The 16,151-nt window shown below is 46.5% G+C and overlaps 1 protein-coding gene across 4 annotated transcripts in view; it reads right to left on the reverse strand.

Annotated features, from left to right (window-relative positions):
- The window catches only part of FBLN1 (fibulin 1), an 81,887-nt gene extending 69,896 nt beyond the window's left edge, over positions 1-11,991 (reverse strand). For 2 of the 4 annotated variants that reach the window (XM_029079158.2, XM_029079157.2), the window contains exon 1: positions 11,769-11,989. In XM_029079158.2, the coding sequence (XP_028934991.1) occupies positions 11,769-11,844 (76 nt within the window). In that variant the 5' untranslated portion in view covers positions 11,845-11,989. Of the gene's footprint in view, positions 1-11,768 lie in introns of all 4 variants that reach the window. The other 2 variants (XM_029079160.2, XM_029079159.2) reach the window with 1 other exon arrangement.
- Positions 11,992-16,151: the final 4,160 nt, after the last annotated feature.

Genomic DNA, 16,151 nt, shown 5'->3' on the forward strand with positions numbered 1-16,151 from the left:
TCCACCCCATCCCCCTTTCCGGAAGGGCAGTGAGGACCTCTGACAGGGAAGAGGAGGAGGAGGAGGAGGAGGGGCAGGGGATGGGGACACTGGGGACAAAGAGCATAACCAATTCTCAACATGTCAGCAGGACATGCTGTTTTGTAACAGGTTCACCCAGCACCAATATTTATTAAGAACATGTGTGGGCCCACATCTCCTTGTCTCACAGCTCCCATTCCAAAATAAATCCATCCATCGAGTTCGTGTCTGTTTTATCTTTTTCCTCGGACCTGGAAGAACGAGACAAGTCTGACAAAATGAGAACAGACAGTGAGCAGATTCTCATTTGGGGCTTTTAGATTCAATTTCCCAACTATGCCTGACTTCATTTTTAGCTATTTGAAAAACAAGAACTGAGGGTTTTAAGTTGCATTTTTTTTTTGCTGTCCTCCCAACTACAATTTTGAAAAGAGTGTTTATAAAGGACCGCTTAGGGATCATAACAGTATTTCTTAAGCACCTACTTAGTGCTGAGCACTGTATTAAATCCTGCCGCAGAGACAAGATAGTTGTTAGACACATTCTTTGTCCCACATGGGGCTCACAGTCTAAGGTGGAGGAAGAACAGGTGTTGAGTCTCCATTTTACAGATGAGGAAAATGAGGAACAGAGCAGATAAGCGACTTGCTTAAGGTCACTCAGAAGGCAAGTGGCAGAGCTTAGTGCTAGAAACTCAGAGAGGATAATTCTTGGAAATAGAGGCCAGATACAAATTTCAGGAGGCTTTTAATTGTGCTAGGCACTGTACTAAATAATAGGGCAGATACAAGATAATCGGGTTGGACACGGTCCTGTCCCTCAGTTTTAGTCCCCATTTTATAGCTGAGGAAAATGAGGTAGCAGAAAAGTAAAGCCTAAATGAATATGATTGACTGATTAGGTGACTTGCTCTAGGTCACACAGCAGGCAAATGGCAGAGCTGGAATAAGAACCCAGGTCCTCTGATACCCAGGCCTTTGCTCTTTCCATTAGGACATACTGCTTCTCGTGGTTTGTAGAGTCTAGTCCTCACTTTATCTCAATTTTGCCCCCTATGAAAAGTGTAGCAATTTGAATGGAATAATTAATAATAATCATTTGCTTATTTTATGATGTTTGTTAAGCACTTACTATAAGCCAGGCATTGTACTAAGCACTGGGATAGGAACCAGATAACCAGGTTGGACAGTGTTTGTCCCATATGGAGCTCATAGACTGTCAGAGGGAAAGGGGGAGGATTAATCCTCATTTTAAAGATGAGGTAACTGTGGCACAGAGAAGTTCAGTGACTTTCCCAAGTGACAGAACAGGAATTGGAACCTGGGTCCTCTGACTCCCAGACTCCTGTTCTTTCCACTAGACCACCCTATTTCTAATAATAATCTGCATTATTATTATAATAATGATAATATGAGCGATCAACCCTCTCTGTTCAAAAGCGCTTAAGAATCCAATGTCCCTTTGAAAATAATGAGGGAGATTACTATTAATAATAATGGTACTTATTAAGCGCTTACTATGTGCCAAGCACTCTCCTAAGCACTGGGGTAGATATAAGCTAATCAGGTTGGACACAGTCCCTGTCCCACATGAGGCTCACAGTCTTAATCCCCATTTTACAGATGAGGGAACTGAGGTCTAGAGAAATTAAGGTGACTTGCCCAAGGTCACACTGCACACCTGCAGTGGAGCTGGGATTAGGACCAGATTTTTCTCACTCTCAGGTGTGTGCTCTATCCACTAAGCCACACTGTTTCTCATGTATCATACTGATGAGTAACTGGGAGCTCTGAACTAATCAAGTACTTTGCCTGGAGGACACAGGTAAGACCCAGGATATTGACTCTATTTATTGCCATTGTTCTTGTCTGTCCGTCTCCCCCAATTAGACTGTAAGCCCGTCAAATGGCAGGGACTGTCTCTATCTATTCACCCCAAGCGCTTTGTACAGTGCTCTGCACATAGTAAGCGCTCAATAAATACTATTGAATGAATGAATGAATGAATGATATGGTCAAGTGAGCCTCGGTCCAGAGAATTGATGGTCCTGAGATCACTCCCTCTCTCTCTCTCATCCCTACCCATCTTGTTCCCAGAGCACAGCACGAAGAGACCAGCAAGGGAACCACCTAGTCAGAGACTCAGTTTTGGATATCCATCAATGATAAATAGGGTCTCCAAATCACCATCTTCAATGGCATCACCTAAGAGACCTGTGGCAGAAGTGGGATCCACAATTTCTCTTCCACAAAAATGGCAGAATGCTGCTTTTTGTCGAAAACTCAGAAAAGGCATATTTCCAGATGTCTAAAGTTACACTACAGCCGCCGCTGGGAAGGAGAGAGATCCGCCCAACAATCCATCAGCAGATGACTACACAGACGTCCCTGACACAATGACATCACCCATCATTTATCATCATCCACGACAGTAGCTTCGATCAATTTTTTCTCCAAGGGATTTTTTTTTTTTTCGGGTTCACATTCTTACTGTGAAATTTTGGCCATCCTTCTCCAGCCAAATGAAACACCCAATTGTTGTCTATTTTTCAGATGCAAGCATTAAGCCAACCCAATGATAATCCAGGAATTAATGAAAGAGAATGCTTCTAAAACAGTGATATCGAAGGGTAGGTGGAGACTGCATGGATGGGAAAATGGCAATAAAGCCACTCTTATCTAATAATAATAATAAAAATAATAATGGTGGTATTTATTAAGTGCTTACTATGTGACAAGCACTGTTCTAAGCGCTGGGGTAGATACAAGGTAATCAGGATGTCCCACGTGGGGCTCACGATCTTGATCCCCATTTTACAGATGAGATAACTGAGGCACAGAGAAGTTAAGTGAGTTGCCCAAAGTCACGCAGTTGACAAGCGGCAGATCAGTGATTAGAACTCACAACCTCTGACTCACAAGCCCATGCTCGTTCCACTAAGTCATGCTGACTACTGTGCTGAGTGCTTTGGAGAGCACGGCAGAATGAGTAGACATGTTCCCTTCCCTCAAGAAGCTTATAGTCTACTGTGTAGAGCACAATAGAGAGGAAGGAGAGTACAACAGAGTTTGTAAACATGATCCTTGCCCACAAGGAGTTTACTGTCTAATGTGTGCAAAACTACTGCACTAAGTACTTGGGAAACCATGAGAGTTAAAAAGACCTGATCACCAGAGCTGAGAACAGTGCTTGGCACATAGTAAGCACTTAAATACCATCATTTTTATTATTATTATTATCATCATCATCGGTGGTATTTACTGAGTCCTTACTGTGTGCAGAACACTGTACTAGGCACTTGGGAAAGTATAGAATAACACAGTTGGTAGATATGTTCAATGCCCTCAGCAAGCTCACATTTTGGAGGGGGAGGCAGACATTAATATAAATGTTACAGTCCCTCTAGACTGAAGGTTATTATGGGCAGGGAACACATCTGCTAATTCTGTTTTATTGTAGACTCCCAAGTGCTTAGACAAGTGCTCTGCACATTGAAAGGACTCAATAAATACCACTGATTGTTTGACTGATAAAAAAGTGTAATATATAATTTACAGATGTGTACTTAAGTGTTGTGGGGTAAATATCAAATTCAGTCGTTCCTTCAGTTGTATTTATTGAGCACTTACTGCGTGTAGAGTACTGTACTAAGTGCTTGGGAGAGTACAACCATAAACAGTCACATTCCCTGCCCACAATAAGTTTACAGTCTAGAAGGGAGGAGCAAGTGAAGATCAAAAGGAAGAAGTGAGGGTGGCGCAGAAGGGAGTGGGAGATGAGGAAAAGTGGGACTCAGTCTGGGAAGGCCTCTTGGAGGAGATATGCTTGAAGGTGCGGAGAGTGCCCAAAGGTCAAATGGCCAAAGGTCACAGATTCACTTCTCTGGGCCTCAGTGACCTCATCTGTCAAATGGGGATTAAGACTGTGAGCCCCACGTGGGACAACCTGATCACCTTGTATCCCCCCAGTACTTAGAACAGTGCTTGGCACATAGTAAGCGCTTAACAAATATCACCACTATTATTATTATTATTATCCAACTGCATAATGACACAAAAAGGAAATAGATCCCTCTCCACAAGGTGTTTACATAGAAAGGGGTAGACATACACAAAATTTACAGATAAGAGCGATAGGGAAATGAAAATTAAGAGTAGTATGTGCTTTAATAATAAGGTATGAAAGCTAACTTGAAGCTTGTTGTGGGCAGGGAATGTGTTTATTGTTATACAGTACTCTCCCAAGCCCTTAGTACAGTGGTCTGCACCCAGTAAAAGCTCAATAAATACGATCAAATGAATGAATGACATGTAAAGGAGCTGTGAGCACAGAAGTGCTTAGGTGATAGTTGTGAGGGACAGGACCTGCTCATCTGTAAAATGGGGATGAAGACTGTGAACTTCATGTGGAACATGGGCTGAGTCCATCTGATTAGCTTGTATCTAACCCTGTGTTTAGTGCAGTGCCCGACACAGAGTAAACTGGAGGAAATAGCTTGGCGTAGTGAATAGATCACAGACCTGGGAGTCAGAAGGACCTGGGTTCTGATCTCAACTCCGCCACTTGTCTGGTGTTTGACCTGGGGAAAGTCACTTTTCTTCTTTGTGCCCCAGTTACCTCATCGGTAAAATGGGAATTAAGACTGTGAGCCCCATGTGGGACAGGGGCTGTGTCCAACCTGATTTGCTTGTAACTACCCCAGGGCTTAGTACAATGCCTGGCACACCATAAGGTCTTAACAAACACCACATTTATTAAATGGTAGAACCTAGGATTAAAACCCAGGTCCTCTGACTCCCCAGCCTGTGCTCTTGAGGTTACACTGCCTCAATCTGTACTCTACAACTTCAGTATTTAATTATTCTCTTCCACTCTGGTTATTACTCAGTCTTTTTCTACCAAATTGTAAATAATCTGGGATGTTTCTTGCTTTCAGGATATTCCCCTAGAACGGGATTCACCTGGACATTTCAGCAATGCCCCTAACGAACTCAGAAACTTCAGATCCCAAGCACAACAACCCCAGTCAACCAAAGCTATTTACTGACCACTTAATGTGAGCTGAGCACTGTAGGCTAGGCAGTGTACTAAGTGCTTGGGAACGTACCAAAGAGTAAGAAGTCATGATCCTTGCCTTCAAAGGGCTTCCAATCTTGTGAATTACAGAGTATGCATATGGATGTTGACCTTCACAATCAATGGCATTTACTGCGCCCCTACTGAAAGCAATGCACTGTACTAAGCACTTGGGAGAGTACAGCACTAGCAAGACATGTCCCCTGACCTCAGGAAAAGTCAAACAAAAGTGGTTTACAGATGAGTACATTCAGAGAAAGAACAAGTATAAAACAGGAAGCAGTACAATCATATTGAGATTAAAGACCTGGATAAATAGATGTAAGTTGTATCAATCCTTCAAAAGTATTTGAGTGTCTATTGTATGCAGCGCACTATACTAACCACTTGGGAGAATATTATTCAATAGAGTTGATAGTCAGGTACACACTGTGGCCCAGAGAAACTAAGAGACTTGCCCAAGGTCATACAGCAGACAAGTGGTGGAGCCAGGATTAAAACCCAGGTCCATCTGACTCCCAGGCCTGGGCTTTATCCATGAGGCCATGCTGCTTCCTCCTCCTATATCACCAGAGTGAATCTCACCCCACAGAGAGACATCCCAGGAGGGGGATGAGGACCTGGGCGAGCAGCAAGAGGAGAAGGAGAGGAAGCAGGGGAGGGAAAGGATGAGTGTGGGAGAAGGATTCATCACTAAATCTTGTCGGTTTCACCTTCATAACATCGCTAAAATCCACCCTTTCCTCTCCATCCAAATTGCTACCACGTTATCCAAATACTTATCCTATTCCACACTGATTACTGTATCAGCCTCCTTGCTGATCTCCTAGCCTCCTGCCTCTCCCCACTTCAGTCCATACTTCACTCTGCTGTCCAGATCATTTTTTTACAAAAATGTTTGGGCCATATTTCTACACTCCCCAAGAAACTCCAATGGTTACCCGACCACCTCAGCATCCAACAGAAACTCCTCACCATTAGCTTTAAAGCAGTTAATCACCCTGTCCCCTCCTACCTCACCTTGCTACTCTACTATAGCGCAGCCTGCACACTTCGCTCCTCACTGCACCTCTATCTCGTCTACCTCACCGCCGACCTCTCCCCCACCTCAAAGTCTTTTGAAGGCCCCCCCTCCTCCAAAAGTTTTTTCCTAACTAAGCCTTTCCTCATCTCCCACTCCCTTCTGCATCGCCCTAGATTTGCTCCTTTTATTCATCACCCCTCCCAGCCCCACAGCTCTGATGTGCATATCTATAATTTATTTGTTTATATTCAAGTCTGCCTCCCCCTTTAAACTGTAAGCTTGTTGTGGGCAGGAAATGTGTCTGTTCATTATTGTACTGCAGTCGCCCAAGCGCTTAGTACAGTGTTCTGCACACAGTAAACTCTCAATAAATACAATTGACTCAGTGGAAGGGAGGAGCAGGAGAGAGAATAGGGGAAGGAGGGTGGTGGTAACAGCAAGTGAGGAGATGAGGGAGAGGTAACTGGGGTGATAACCCTCCAAAAGCAAAGAGAGTAAAGAGACACACCAAATTAAGAAAGGTACCAGCAGTGAAGGAGGTGAATACCGGCGGGAGACAGAAGAGGATGAGAACAGAAAGCAAACTGAAAGATGGGAAGGGAGGGAAATAGGGGAAAGACAGGGACAAACAGGGGACACTAGAAACTCTCAATACAGTAAATAAAAATAAGCTCTACAACATTTCGTTATAAATGGGAAAAGGTTCCATGACAGCTGAACTACTTCTAAAATAGCACGACCACATGGTTTTAAGAAAAGTCTTCGGTCTCGAAACCCTTTCCCATTCTCCTTAATCTGTTTGAAAAGTCATAAGACTGAGAAGTTTAAAAGCAGTTGGCCCACAGGTCTGGAGAAAGCTGATCGATTCTCTACTCCCCATCCAACCTAAAGTGAAAAGTAACAAAAACAGAGGCATTTTGGCTATCTCCATCCATATCACATATGGGACAGCTAACTTTACATTCCAACCTCAGCCTTACTCCTTTCTAGAGTTTTCAACTAGGTGATTTAGCAGGAGGTGGGATAGAGCATTACTTTATAACAGCAATTTACGGAGTTCTGACTGCTTCTCTTTCAAAAGAAAAGCAGGGTTCTTTTGGTCCGCTACAAATTTGCAAATATTCTTTTCATCTTACATTTTTTGTGCCGCTGAAAAAATGACAATTGGAAGAGGCAGACCATTCTTTTCTACCCCATTTCACACCAGATTTCCAAATGACTCTGATTTCTCATTCGGCAAACATAACTGTGTTTCTTTCTGAAATGTATTTGAAGGCGACGTTCCCAGGGAACAGCAGCAGGCGGGAGAGTTGGCTGCCATTTAATAATCCTTTTTTAAAAGGAACATGAGACGAGGAGGCTAAAGCGAAAACAGCGCCAGACCCAGCAGGCAGCACAAGATCCTGGGAAGGCTGAGAGTTTACCCGCAACTCCGAGCCCCAAAGAGGCTGAATTTCTGCCCCTCTAAGCCATGGCACGCTATTGATTTTATTTTTATTCGGTGTATTTGTCTTTATTGTGTTTTACTGTTTTATCATGTCAGATGTGTCTGTTTCCAGGCCCGTCTCCTGACTTGTACTCTTAGATTTGGAGCCCCTGGGGACAGGAACTACGTGGAATTTCCAAATGGGTATTCTCTCCCACTGCTTAGTACAGTGTTCTGCACATAGTAAGTGCTTAATAAATGCAAGTCACTTCACTTCTCTGTGTCTCAGTCACCTCATTGGGAATATGAGGATTCAAACAGTGAGCCCCATGTGGGACATGGACTGTGTCCAACCTGATCAGCATGGATCTATCACAGTACTTAGTACAGTGCCTGGCACATAGTAAGTACTTAAGAAATTTTTTAAATGCTCTACTATAAACATGATGGCATATTAAGGGATTGTGTGTGTATGTGTGTGTGTTGCACATGTTGCAACTGTGACTGGCTCCTGCGGTGCCCTATCCTACCCATGCCCATAGGTGAATTTAACTGCCAGTGGTGTCTTCTTTGAGTATGAAAGACATCCGTGTGTGAATCTATGTGTTTACTAATGTGTGAATACATATGTAGAGAAGCAGCGTGGCTCAGTGGAAAGAGCACGGGCTTTGGAGTCAGAGGTCACGGGTTCAAATCCCAGCTCGGCCATTTGTCAGCTGTGTGACTATGGGCAAGTCACTTAACTTCTCGGTGGCTCAGTTACCTCATCTGTAAAATGGGGATTAAGACTGTGAGCCCCACGTGGGACAACCTGATTCCCCTGTGTCTACCCCAGCGCTTAGAACAGTGCTCGGCACATAGTAAGCGCTTAACAAATACCAACATTATTATATGTATATATATATATATGCACATACATGTATATGTATATACCTTTATATAAAGGTTTGCTTTATACCATTTATTTTGGGCACCTTTTTGAAACAAAACTAACTTTAAAAAACCAATTTGGGGTTTTTAACCACATCAAACCACATGGCTTTATCCTTTCTGCTGTAGCTTCCCAAGAGCTTAGCACAGTGCATTTCACTCAGTAGACACTCAATAAAAACCTCCACCACTACTATTCTAAGAGGTCATTGTGACAAATATCTGATACTTGAGGTGTTAAGTGTTACATTTGACAATCCTACCAGTGAGTCACAAAATTAGGAAATGCTTTCTCTTTTCAGACTCCTAGTGTGGGGAGCTTGGGGTTTTTTCTTTTTTTCCCCCCCTCTCAATACCTGGTTGGAACTGGCTTGGGTCACTTGCCCATCTATTTATTCAGTCAGGGTTAAATAAATAACCACAACTAAAGTAGAAATGCTGATAGTTCCAGCACTTTAACTCTGAGATCCAAAAGGATCCCGAAACACACTCCACCCAGCTGGTCTTTGTTCCTTCCCCCCCACATAAAAGTTTCAGGTTTCAAACAAAAACACCATAAAAGGCATGCCAGCCCTCCCAAACCAGTCCTTGGAGAGGATCCCAACACCAAAGCAAGGTCAGAGGTCATAGTACCCCTGTTGTGGAGCATGGGCCTGGGAGTCAGTAGACCTGGGTTCTAATCAATCCATCAATCCTAGTCCTCCTGCTCCCCCACTTGCCTGCTATGTGACCTCAGTTGAGACACTTCACTTCTCTGCCTGACTTTCTTCATCTGTAAAATGGGGATGAAACACCAGTTCTCTCTCTCCCTTAGACCATGAGCCCAATGTGGGACAGGGACTGGGTCTGAACTGATTGTCTTTTATCTACCCCAGCACTTAGTACAGTGCTTGGGCATAGCAAGCACTTAAATACCATAATGATAATAATAATGGTATTTATCAAGCGCTTACTATGTGCCAAGCACTTTTCTAAGCACTGGGGTAGATACGAGGTAATCACGTTGTCCCACGTAGGGCTCACAGTCTTAATCCCCATTTTACAGATGAGGTAACTGAGGCACAGAGAAGTGAAGTGACTTGCCCAAAGTCATCCAGCTGATAAGTGGCAGAGCCAGCATTAGAACCCACGACCTCTGACTCCCAAGCCCCATGCTCTTTCCACTAAGCCATACTGATTTTACAATTACTATTATTCCCTCCTAATTCAGTTCCTGAGCTTCTGCCAGACACATTTGAGACTGGGCAGTGGCTTCTACCCATTTCCAGTTGTGGGGAAGAATAGTAGAACACACCAGGTATTTTTAGGAGCAATTTCATTTTTCCAAAGCACTTCTGCATCAGTGTTCTCACTTGCCCCTCACCATATCTCTGTGAGGTACAGAGGACTGCCCCCTGCATCAAATAGTAACTCCTCACCATCAGTTCGCCCACAGGACCCTTCATCTAACATTCTGATCTCCTACTACAATCCAATTGCCTGCCTACTTGTACGTCAATCATCTGTCTCATCGCTGACCCCTGGCCAATGTCCTCCCTCTGTCCCGGAACTCTCTTCCTCTTCGTACCTGACAGATGATCACCCTTCCCACCTTCAAAGCCTTATTAAAAATACATCTCCTCCAAGAGGCCTTCCCTGACTACGTCCTTTATTTCCTCTACCTGTCCTTGCCCTGCTCAGTTTCAACTATGCACTTGGCTATGCACCCCTTAAGCACTCTGATACTCACCCAATCCCCAGAGTACATACGCATGTATCCTTATACACTATTTCCCATAACGGTAATCTATTTTAAAGTCCGTCTCTTCCTGTAGGCCATAAACCATATTCACTAAATACTATTGAATGAATAAGCTCCTTGTAGGCAGGCATCACATCTTCCAATCCGTTGTATTGTACTTTCACAAGCCATTAGTTCAGTGCACACAGTAAACACTCAGTACATACCACTGATTGATAGACTGATTAAGGAAGAGCAGTAATCTTAACCCCATTTTACAGACAAAACAACTGCAAGCCAGAGGCTGACGTGTCCAAGGTCACCCAATCCACCAGTGGCAGAGCTGGGACTAGAACCGGTGTCTCCAAACCCCCACCCCAGTCTCTTTCCATTTTGCCATATTGCCTCTCCACTGTGGGAAAATCTCCAGGGTCAACGGTCGCCAATCTCTGATGATGGTGCCCGGCTGGCGGGACCTGGGATGATAACCAGGAGGCAGGTGGGATGGAATGTCATGGGACGCTTAAGTCCTCGCCCCTCACCTCCCCATTTGGAGCCCAGCAACTTTTATAAGGGTTTGGAGGCTACTTTCTGGTTGCCCCAAGAGGAGCTGGAAAAAAGAGCCCAGGCAGCTGGCTGGAAGCAGCTGTCATTTTTCTTTTTCTTTTAAAGTCATCAAAGACCAGCAGAAGGGGTCCTGCTCAAAGAAGTGTCTGGAGAAGTGGGGGTTTCACATACCCCATCCCAGGTCTGAACGGAGTGGGGCAAGCGGGACAGCCCGAGACACACTTCCTACCCAGTGCAGCCCTGCCAGGTGGAGGGGACTAATGAACGTGTGCATGTGTGAGTGTGTTGAAGAGACTGAGTGATCAGGACACACTAACTGGCTTTGGGTGACACCTTCCTGTCCTCCCTCTTCAATCAATTAGTGGCATTTACTGAGTGCTTGCTGTGGGCATAGCACTGTAGTAAGAATTTGGGAAGACACAAGGGAGTTGGTAGACACATTCCCGCCTCCATACAGTCATAAGAATTATGGTATTTGTTAAGCACAGGGATAGAGTCATGATACTTAGTCCGGATGCAGTCCCTGTCCCACTCGGGGCTCACAGTCTACACTGGAGGAGGAGCAGAGATTTCTATCCCCCATTTGAAGAGGAGGAAACTGACAAAGAAAAGTGAAGTGACTTGCCTAAAACCATAGAGCAGGCAAGTAGCAGAGCGGGGATTAGAACCCAGGCCCCTTGCCTCCCCCAGCTCTTTCCACTGGACCATGAGGTTTCTTCCCCCACCCCCATGCTGGAGGGAAGGGGGCGAGAGGGGGGCAAGAAAAAGTTGCGCTAGCCCCCTCCTCCGGGAAGCCAACAAAGAGCCCCAGGTGTCCCCTTTTCCCGGTGAGAAGAGGGGGTCCCTGGGGTGACCCACACCTGGTCCTGGCTGGGGAAGGGGGCTGCTCAGAGAGGGACCCCCGTCCCCTCTTGGCATGCATGCCTGCACTAGGGGAAGGGTCGGGGTGAGCGGGGACCCCCCCCCCGTTCCCCTTTTCTCCCCCACCCCCTGCCACCTCCTACCTCCGGCCTCCAGCAGAGTGACCACGGCCAGCAGGACCAGCAGGGCCGGGCCGGGCCGCTTTCCGACGGGCTCCATGGCGCAGAGCGTTCCGGGGAAGGCTTAGGGTCCTCTCGGCTGCGGCGTCCCGCGGTGCGAGGCCTTGCAGGAGCCCCCTCCTCTCTTCTTCCTCCTCCCCCTGTCCACCCGCCCTGGGCTCCTCGGGCCCCCGAGCCAGAAAAGGACCAGCCCGGCTGGGAGGGAGGGAGGGAGGGAGCTCGCCCTCGCCCTCGCCTCTCAATTAGCCCGCCAGCGGGGGCTTAACCGGCAGCAGGGGCCGGAGCAGGGGGAGGGGCGGCGGCGGCCCGGGAGAAAAAGGGGGGAGGGGGCCGGGGGGGGAGGGGAAAAAAGGGGGCGGGGGCGGCCCTGGAGGGAGGGAAAACAGGGGGTCCGGGACGGAGGGGCAAGGGAGAGAGGGGCGGGCTGGATGGAGGAGGGGGAGAAGGTTGGCCCTGGAGAGGGGGAAGTCAATCAATCAATCGTATTTATTAAGCACTTGCTATGTCCAGATCAATCGATTGGTATTTATTGCGCGCTTACTATGTGCAGAGCACCCTACGAGGTTCTTGGGAGAGAACAATACAACAGAAGCTGGGCAGGGATGGTCTCTCTCTGTTGCCGAATTGTCCATTCCAAGCGTTTAGTGCAGTGCTCTCTGCACATAGTAAGCGCTCAATAAATACGATTGAATGAGTGAATGAATGAACAGGGGGAGGGGAGAGGGACGATGGAGGGGTCCGGCGGGGGGGGAAAGTGGTCGGAATTGGCCCAGAGCCTTGCAGTGATTTCCTCCAGCCTCATTCATTCGCTCAATCGTATTCATTGAGCGCTTACTGTACGCAGAGCACTGTACTAAGCTCTTGAAAAGTACAATAGAGTAATAAAGAGGGACAATCCTTGGCCCATCCTCCTTGCGAGCGAGCGAGATGGCGGGTGGGAGGACCCTAACGCCCTCCCCCATTTTATTTTCCCATTGATAATAATAATGGCATTTGTTAAGCGCTTACTATGTGCGAAGAACTGTCCTAAGCGCTGGGGAGGACACAAGGTGATCAGGTTGTCCCACGTGGGGCTCACAGTCTTCATCCCCATTTTACAGATGAGGCCCAGAGAATTTAAGTGACTTGCCCAAAGTCACACAGCTGGAAAAAAGGCAGAGCCGGGATTAGAACTCATGACCTCTGATTTCCAAGACCGGGGTCTTACCACTAAGCCACGCTGAGCGTTTATGGGTGCAGAGCACTGTAGTAAGCGCTTGGAAAGTACAGTATAGCAATAGAGACCATCCCTGCCCACAACGGGCTTACAGTCTACGGGAGTGACAGATATCAATCATAATTAATAATCATGGTATTTGTTTAGCACTTACTATGTGCCAGGCATTGTACTAAGCGCTGGGTGGACACAAGCGAATGGGATTGGATAGAGATTCTGTCATTCATTCATTAGTATTTATTGAGCGCTTACTATGTGCAGAGCACTGTACTAAGCGCTTGGAATGCACAAATCAGCAACAGAGACAGTCCCTGCCCATTGACGGGTTTACAGTCTAATCGGGGGACTCGCAAGGGCTCACGATCTTCATCCCCATTTTATAGATGAGGTAACTGAGGCACAGGGAATTAAAATGATTTGCCCAAGGCCACCCAGCAGACAAAGGACAGAGTTGGGATTAGAACCCATGACCTTCTGACTCCCGGGCCCGGGCTCTATCCACTACACCCTGCTGCTTCCCGTATTTAGGGAGCGCTTACTATATGCAGAGCACTGTACTAAGCGCTTAGGCGACTACAGCATAGCAACGGAACAGAGATGTAAAACACGTTCCCTGCCCACTACGAGCTGAGCGAATGCCAAAAGACGGTATTTAAGGAGGGGGTGTAAGACGCCTGTTGGCTTAGCGAGTCTGGCTTCTCCGCGCCCCGCCCCCTACCAGACTTTTGATTTAGTTAGGAAACTGCTGGGATTTTAGGAGAGTAATAAAATGCGGCTCTTCCCCTCTCCGGGGGGGGGAAAAAAAGAGCCTTATCTCTCGGTCGCCCTTGTCCTTTGCCCTCCTGCAGCTGGATTCCTCTCCCTGCCCCTACCCTTCTACTCTTCGGGTCTCCACGAAGCCTGCATTTTTCAGTCAGTCTATTAATGATATTTATTGAGGGTTTAGTACGTGCAGACCACTGTACTAGGGGCCGGGGAGAGCGCAATATAACAGAGTTGGCAGACACTTTTTCTGCCCACAACGAGCTGACAGTCTAGAAGGGGAGACAGACGTTACTATAAGTAAATTTCTCTTCTTCCTGGCAAGCCTTGCTCGTCCGTCTTCTCTGTCGCGGGTCTTAAATTTCCTCCGGGTACTCTCCGCATAAACTCTCTTAACCCACTGAGCTTTTCCAATCAGCCCACCCACACATCAGGCCCCAGTCAATCAATCAATCAGTTGTATTTATTCAGCACTCGCTATGTCCAGATCAATCAATTAGTATTTACTGAGCGCTTACTATGTGCAGAGCACTGTACTAGGCTCTCGGGAGAGAACAATACAACAGAATTAACAGCCATTTGCCCTACCCACAACAAGCTTACAGTCTAGAGAGGACTGTAGTAAGCGCTTGGGAGAGTACTATACAACGTAGTTAACAGACATGATTCCTGCTCCTAACAAGCTTACAGCCTAGAGGGGAGCTTACAGTCTAGAGAGGACTGACTCTACTAAATGCTTGGGAGAGTCCAATACAACATAATTAGCAGACACATTCCCTGCCCAAAATCAGGTTATTGTCCAGAGTCTGTCCAGCAGATGTGCATGGAGGGTTGAGCCACCTGCAAGTATCACTTATAATCCCTGGAAGGGTTTTCAAAGAGAAGCAGGGCTGAATTTTGCAAAGAGCCCCTGAAACCCCCTGCCCCTGGAGGACTGTCCGCTTCTCCCTCAGGGAGCCCCTGGAGGACCTCGGAAAATTAAAGTGGAGGTCAAAGCAAAGGCCGGGGATTTGTGTTGCCCGCAGTCAGTGGTGAACCGTCCTGGAAAAGAGCATAAAATACTGTTTTAGTTGTCTTTGGTTGGGAGTAGATGGGTGTTTTAACGGGAGTTTGGGAAGAGAACCTAGAGAGAGATGGTGAGATCAATCAGTCAATCAATCCATCATATTTATCCAGAGCTTACTGTGTGCCAAATACTAAGTGCTTGGGAGAGTAAATATAACAGTAATCAGACACATTCCCTGCCCATAGTCAGCGCTTAACAAGTATCATTAAAAAAAAAGAAACCTTCCCAGCTGATGGCAAAATCCCAGCAGGCACTCAATTAATCAATCCACCAGTCGTATTTATTGAGCACCTATTTTGTGCAGAGCATTAGGGAGAGTCCAGTATGACTGAGTGGGGAGACACATTCGCTGCCCACATGGAGAGGCATTCCCCTGCCTCTGGTATAGTGTGGCTGGGATTTTGGAGGGATATTCTGGGATTATGAGGTGGCAAAATCCCTAAATGAAAACTCACTCAAGTCTTCCATAAGCGATGGTACTTAGAGTAAATGCCTTCCATTGGCCATATAAGAAGACAAGGTGTGGTGTTCTGGGGATTGGGAGTGTGGAAAATCCATTAAAGGACTGTGCAATGGCAAAAATCAGAAGGCACAAGTAAAAATAGCAACAGGACACAAAATTGAGGCCCATCTCCTCCTCCTCCTTCTTCTCCTCCTCCTCATCCTCCTCTTCCTCATCCTCCTTCTCCTCCTTCTCCTTTTTATCTTCCTCCTTTTTATCTTCCTCCTCCTTTTCTCCTTCCTTGTCTTTCTGTGGAAGCCTCAGCCCCCGTATCGTTTCCACTTTTCCTGTTCTGAACGGGTTGAGGCCTGCAGGCATTTTTCTTTTCTTTTTGATAGCCACTTGCCTTATTTCTTTCTCTTGGGATTTTTGTGCTGCCCCTGCTCCCTTATTCTCTCTCGCTCCCCCAAGGGGCAGCACTTTTGTCCTGGTCTCCAAGTGTCCCAAGACTCTAAGAATTTAGAAGAGGACAAAGGCGTTCTAGACCCCTTTTCTTTTTCGATTGCTTTTTTCCCTGGTGACATTTTCTGTTATTATATTGAGCCTCCTATATCCCTCTCCTCTCTGTCCTTTTCAGCTTCTCTGTCTTGATAGTGATCTCTGCCCCCCTCTCCTGCTTCCTCTGTTCCTCTCCTTCATCCTGCTGCTCCCACTCCCCCACTCCCCACCCATCAAGGACTGGCATGGAGTGACACATCGCCCAACCTAGAGCGCTGATGGGATGATGGCACATCATCTCCACAGGTAGGCGAAGACTTTACACATGGGCAGTTGGAGCCTCAGAGAAAGTGCCCAGAGAAG

Source organism: Ornithorhynchus anatinus, chromosome 14 (genome assembly GCF_004115215.2).
Source record: "Ornithorhynchus anatinus isolate Pmale09 chromosome 14, mOrnAna1.pri.v4, whole genome shotgun sequence".
NCBI classification, from domain to species: Eukaryota; Metazoa; Chordata; class Mammalia; order Monotremata; family Ornithorhynchidae; genus Ornithorhynchus; species Ornithorhynchus anatinus.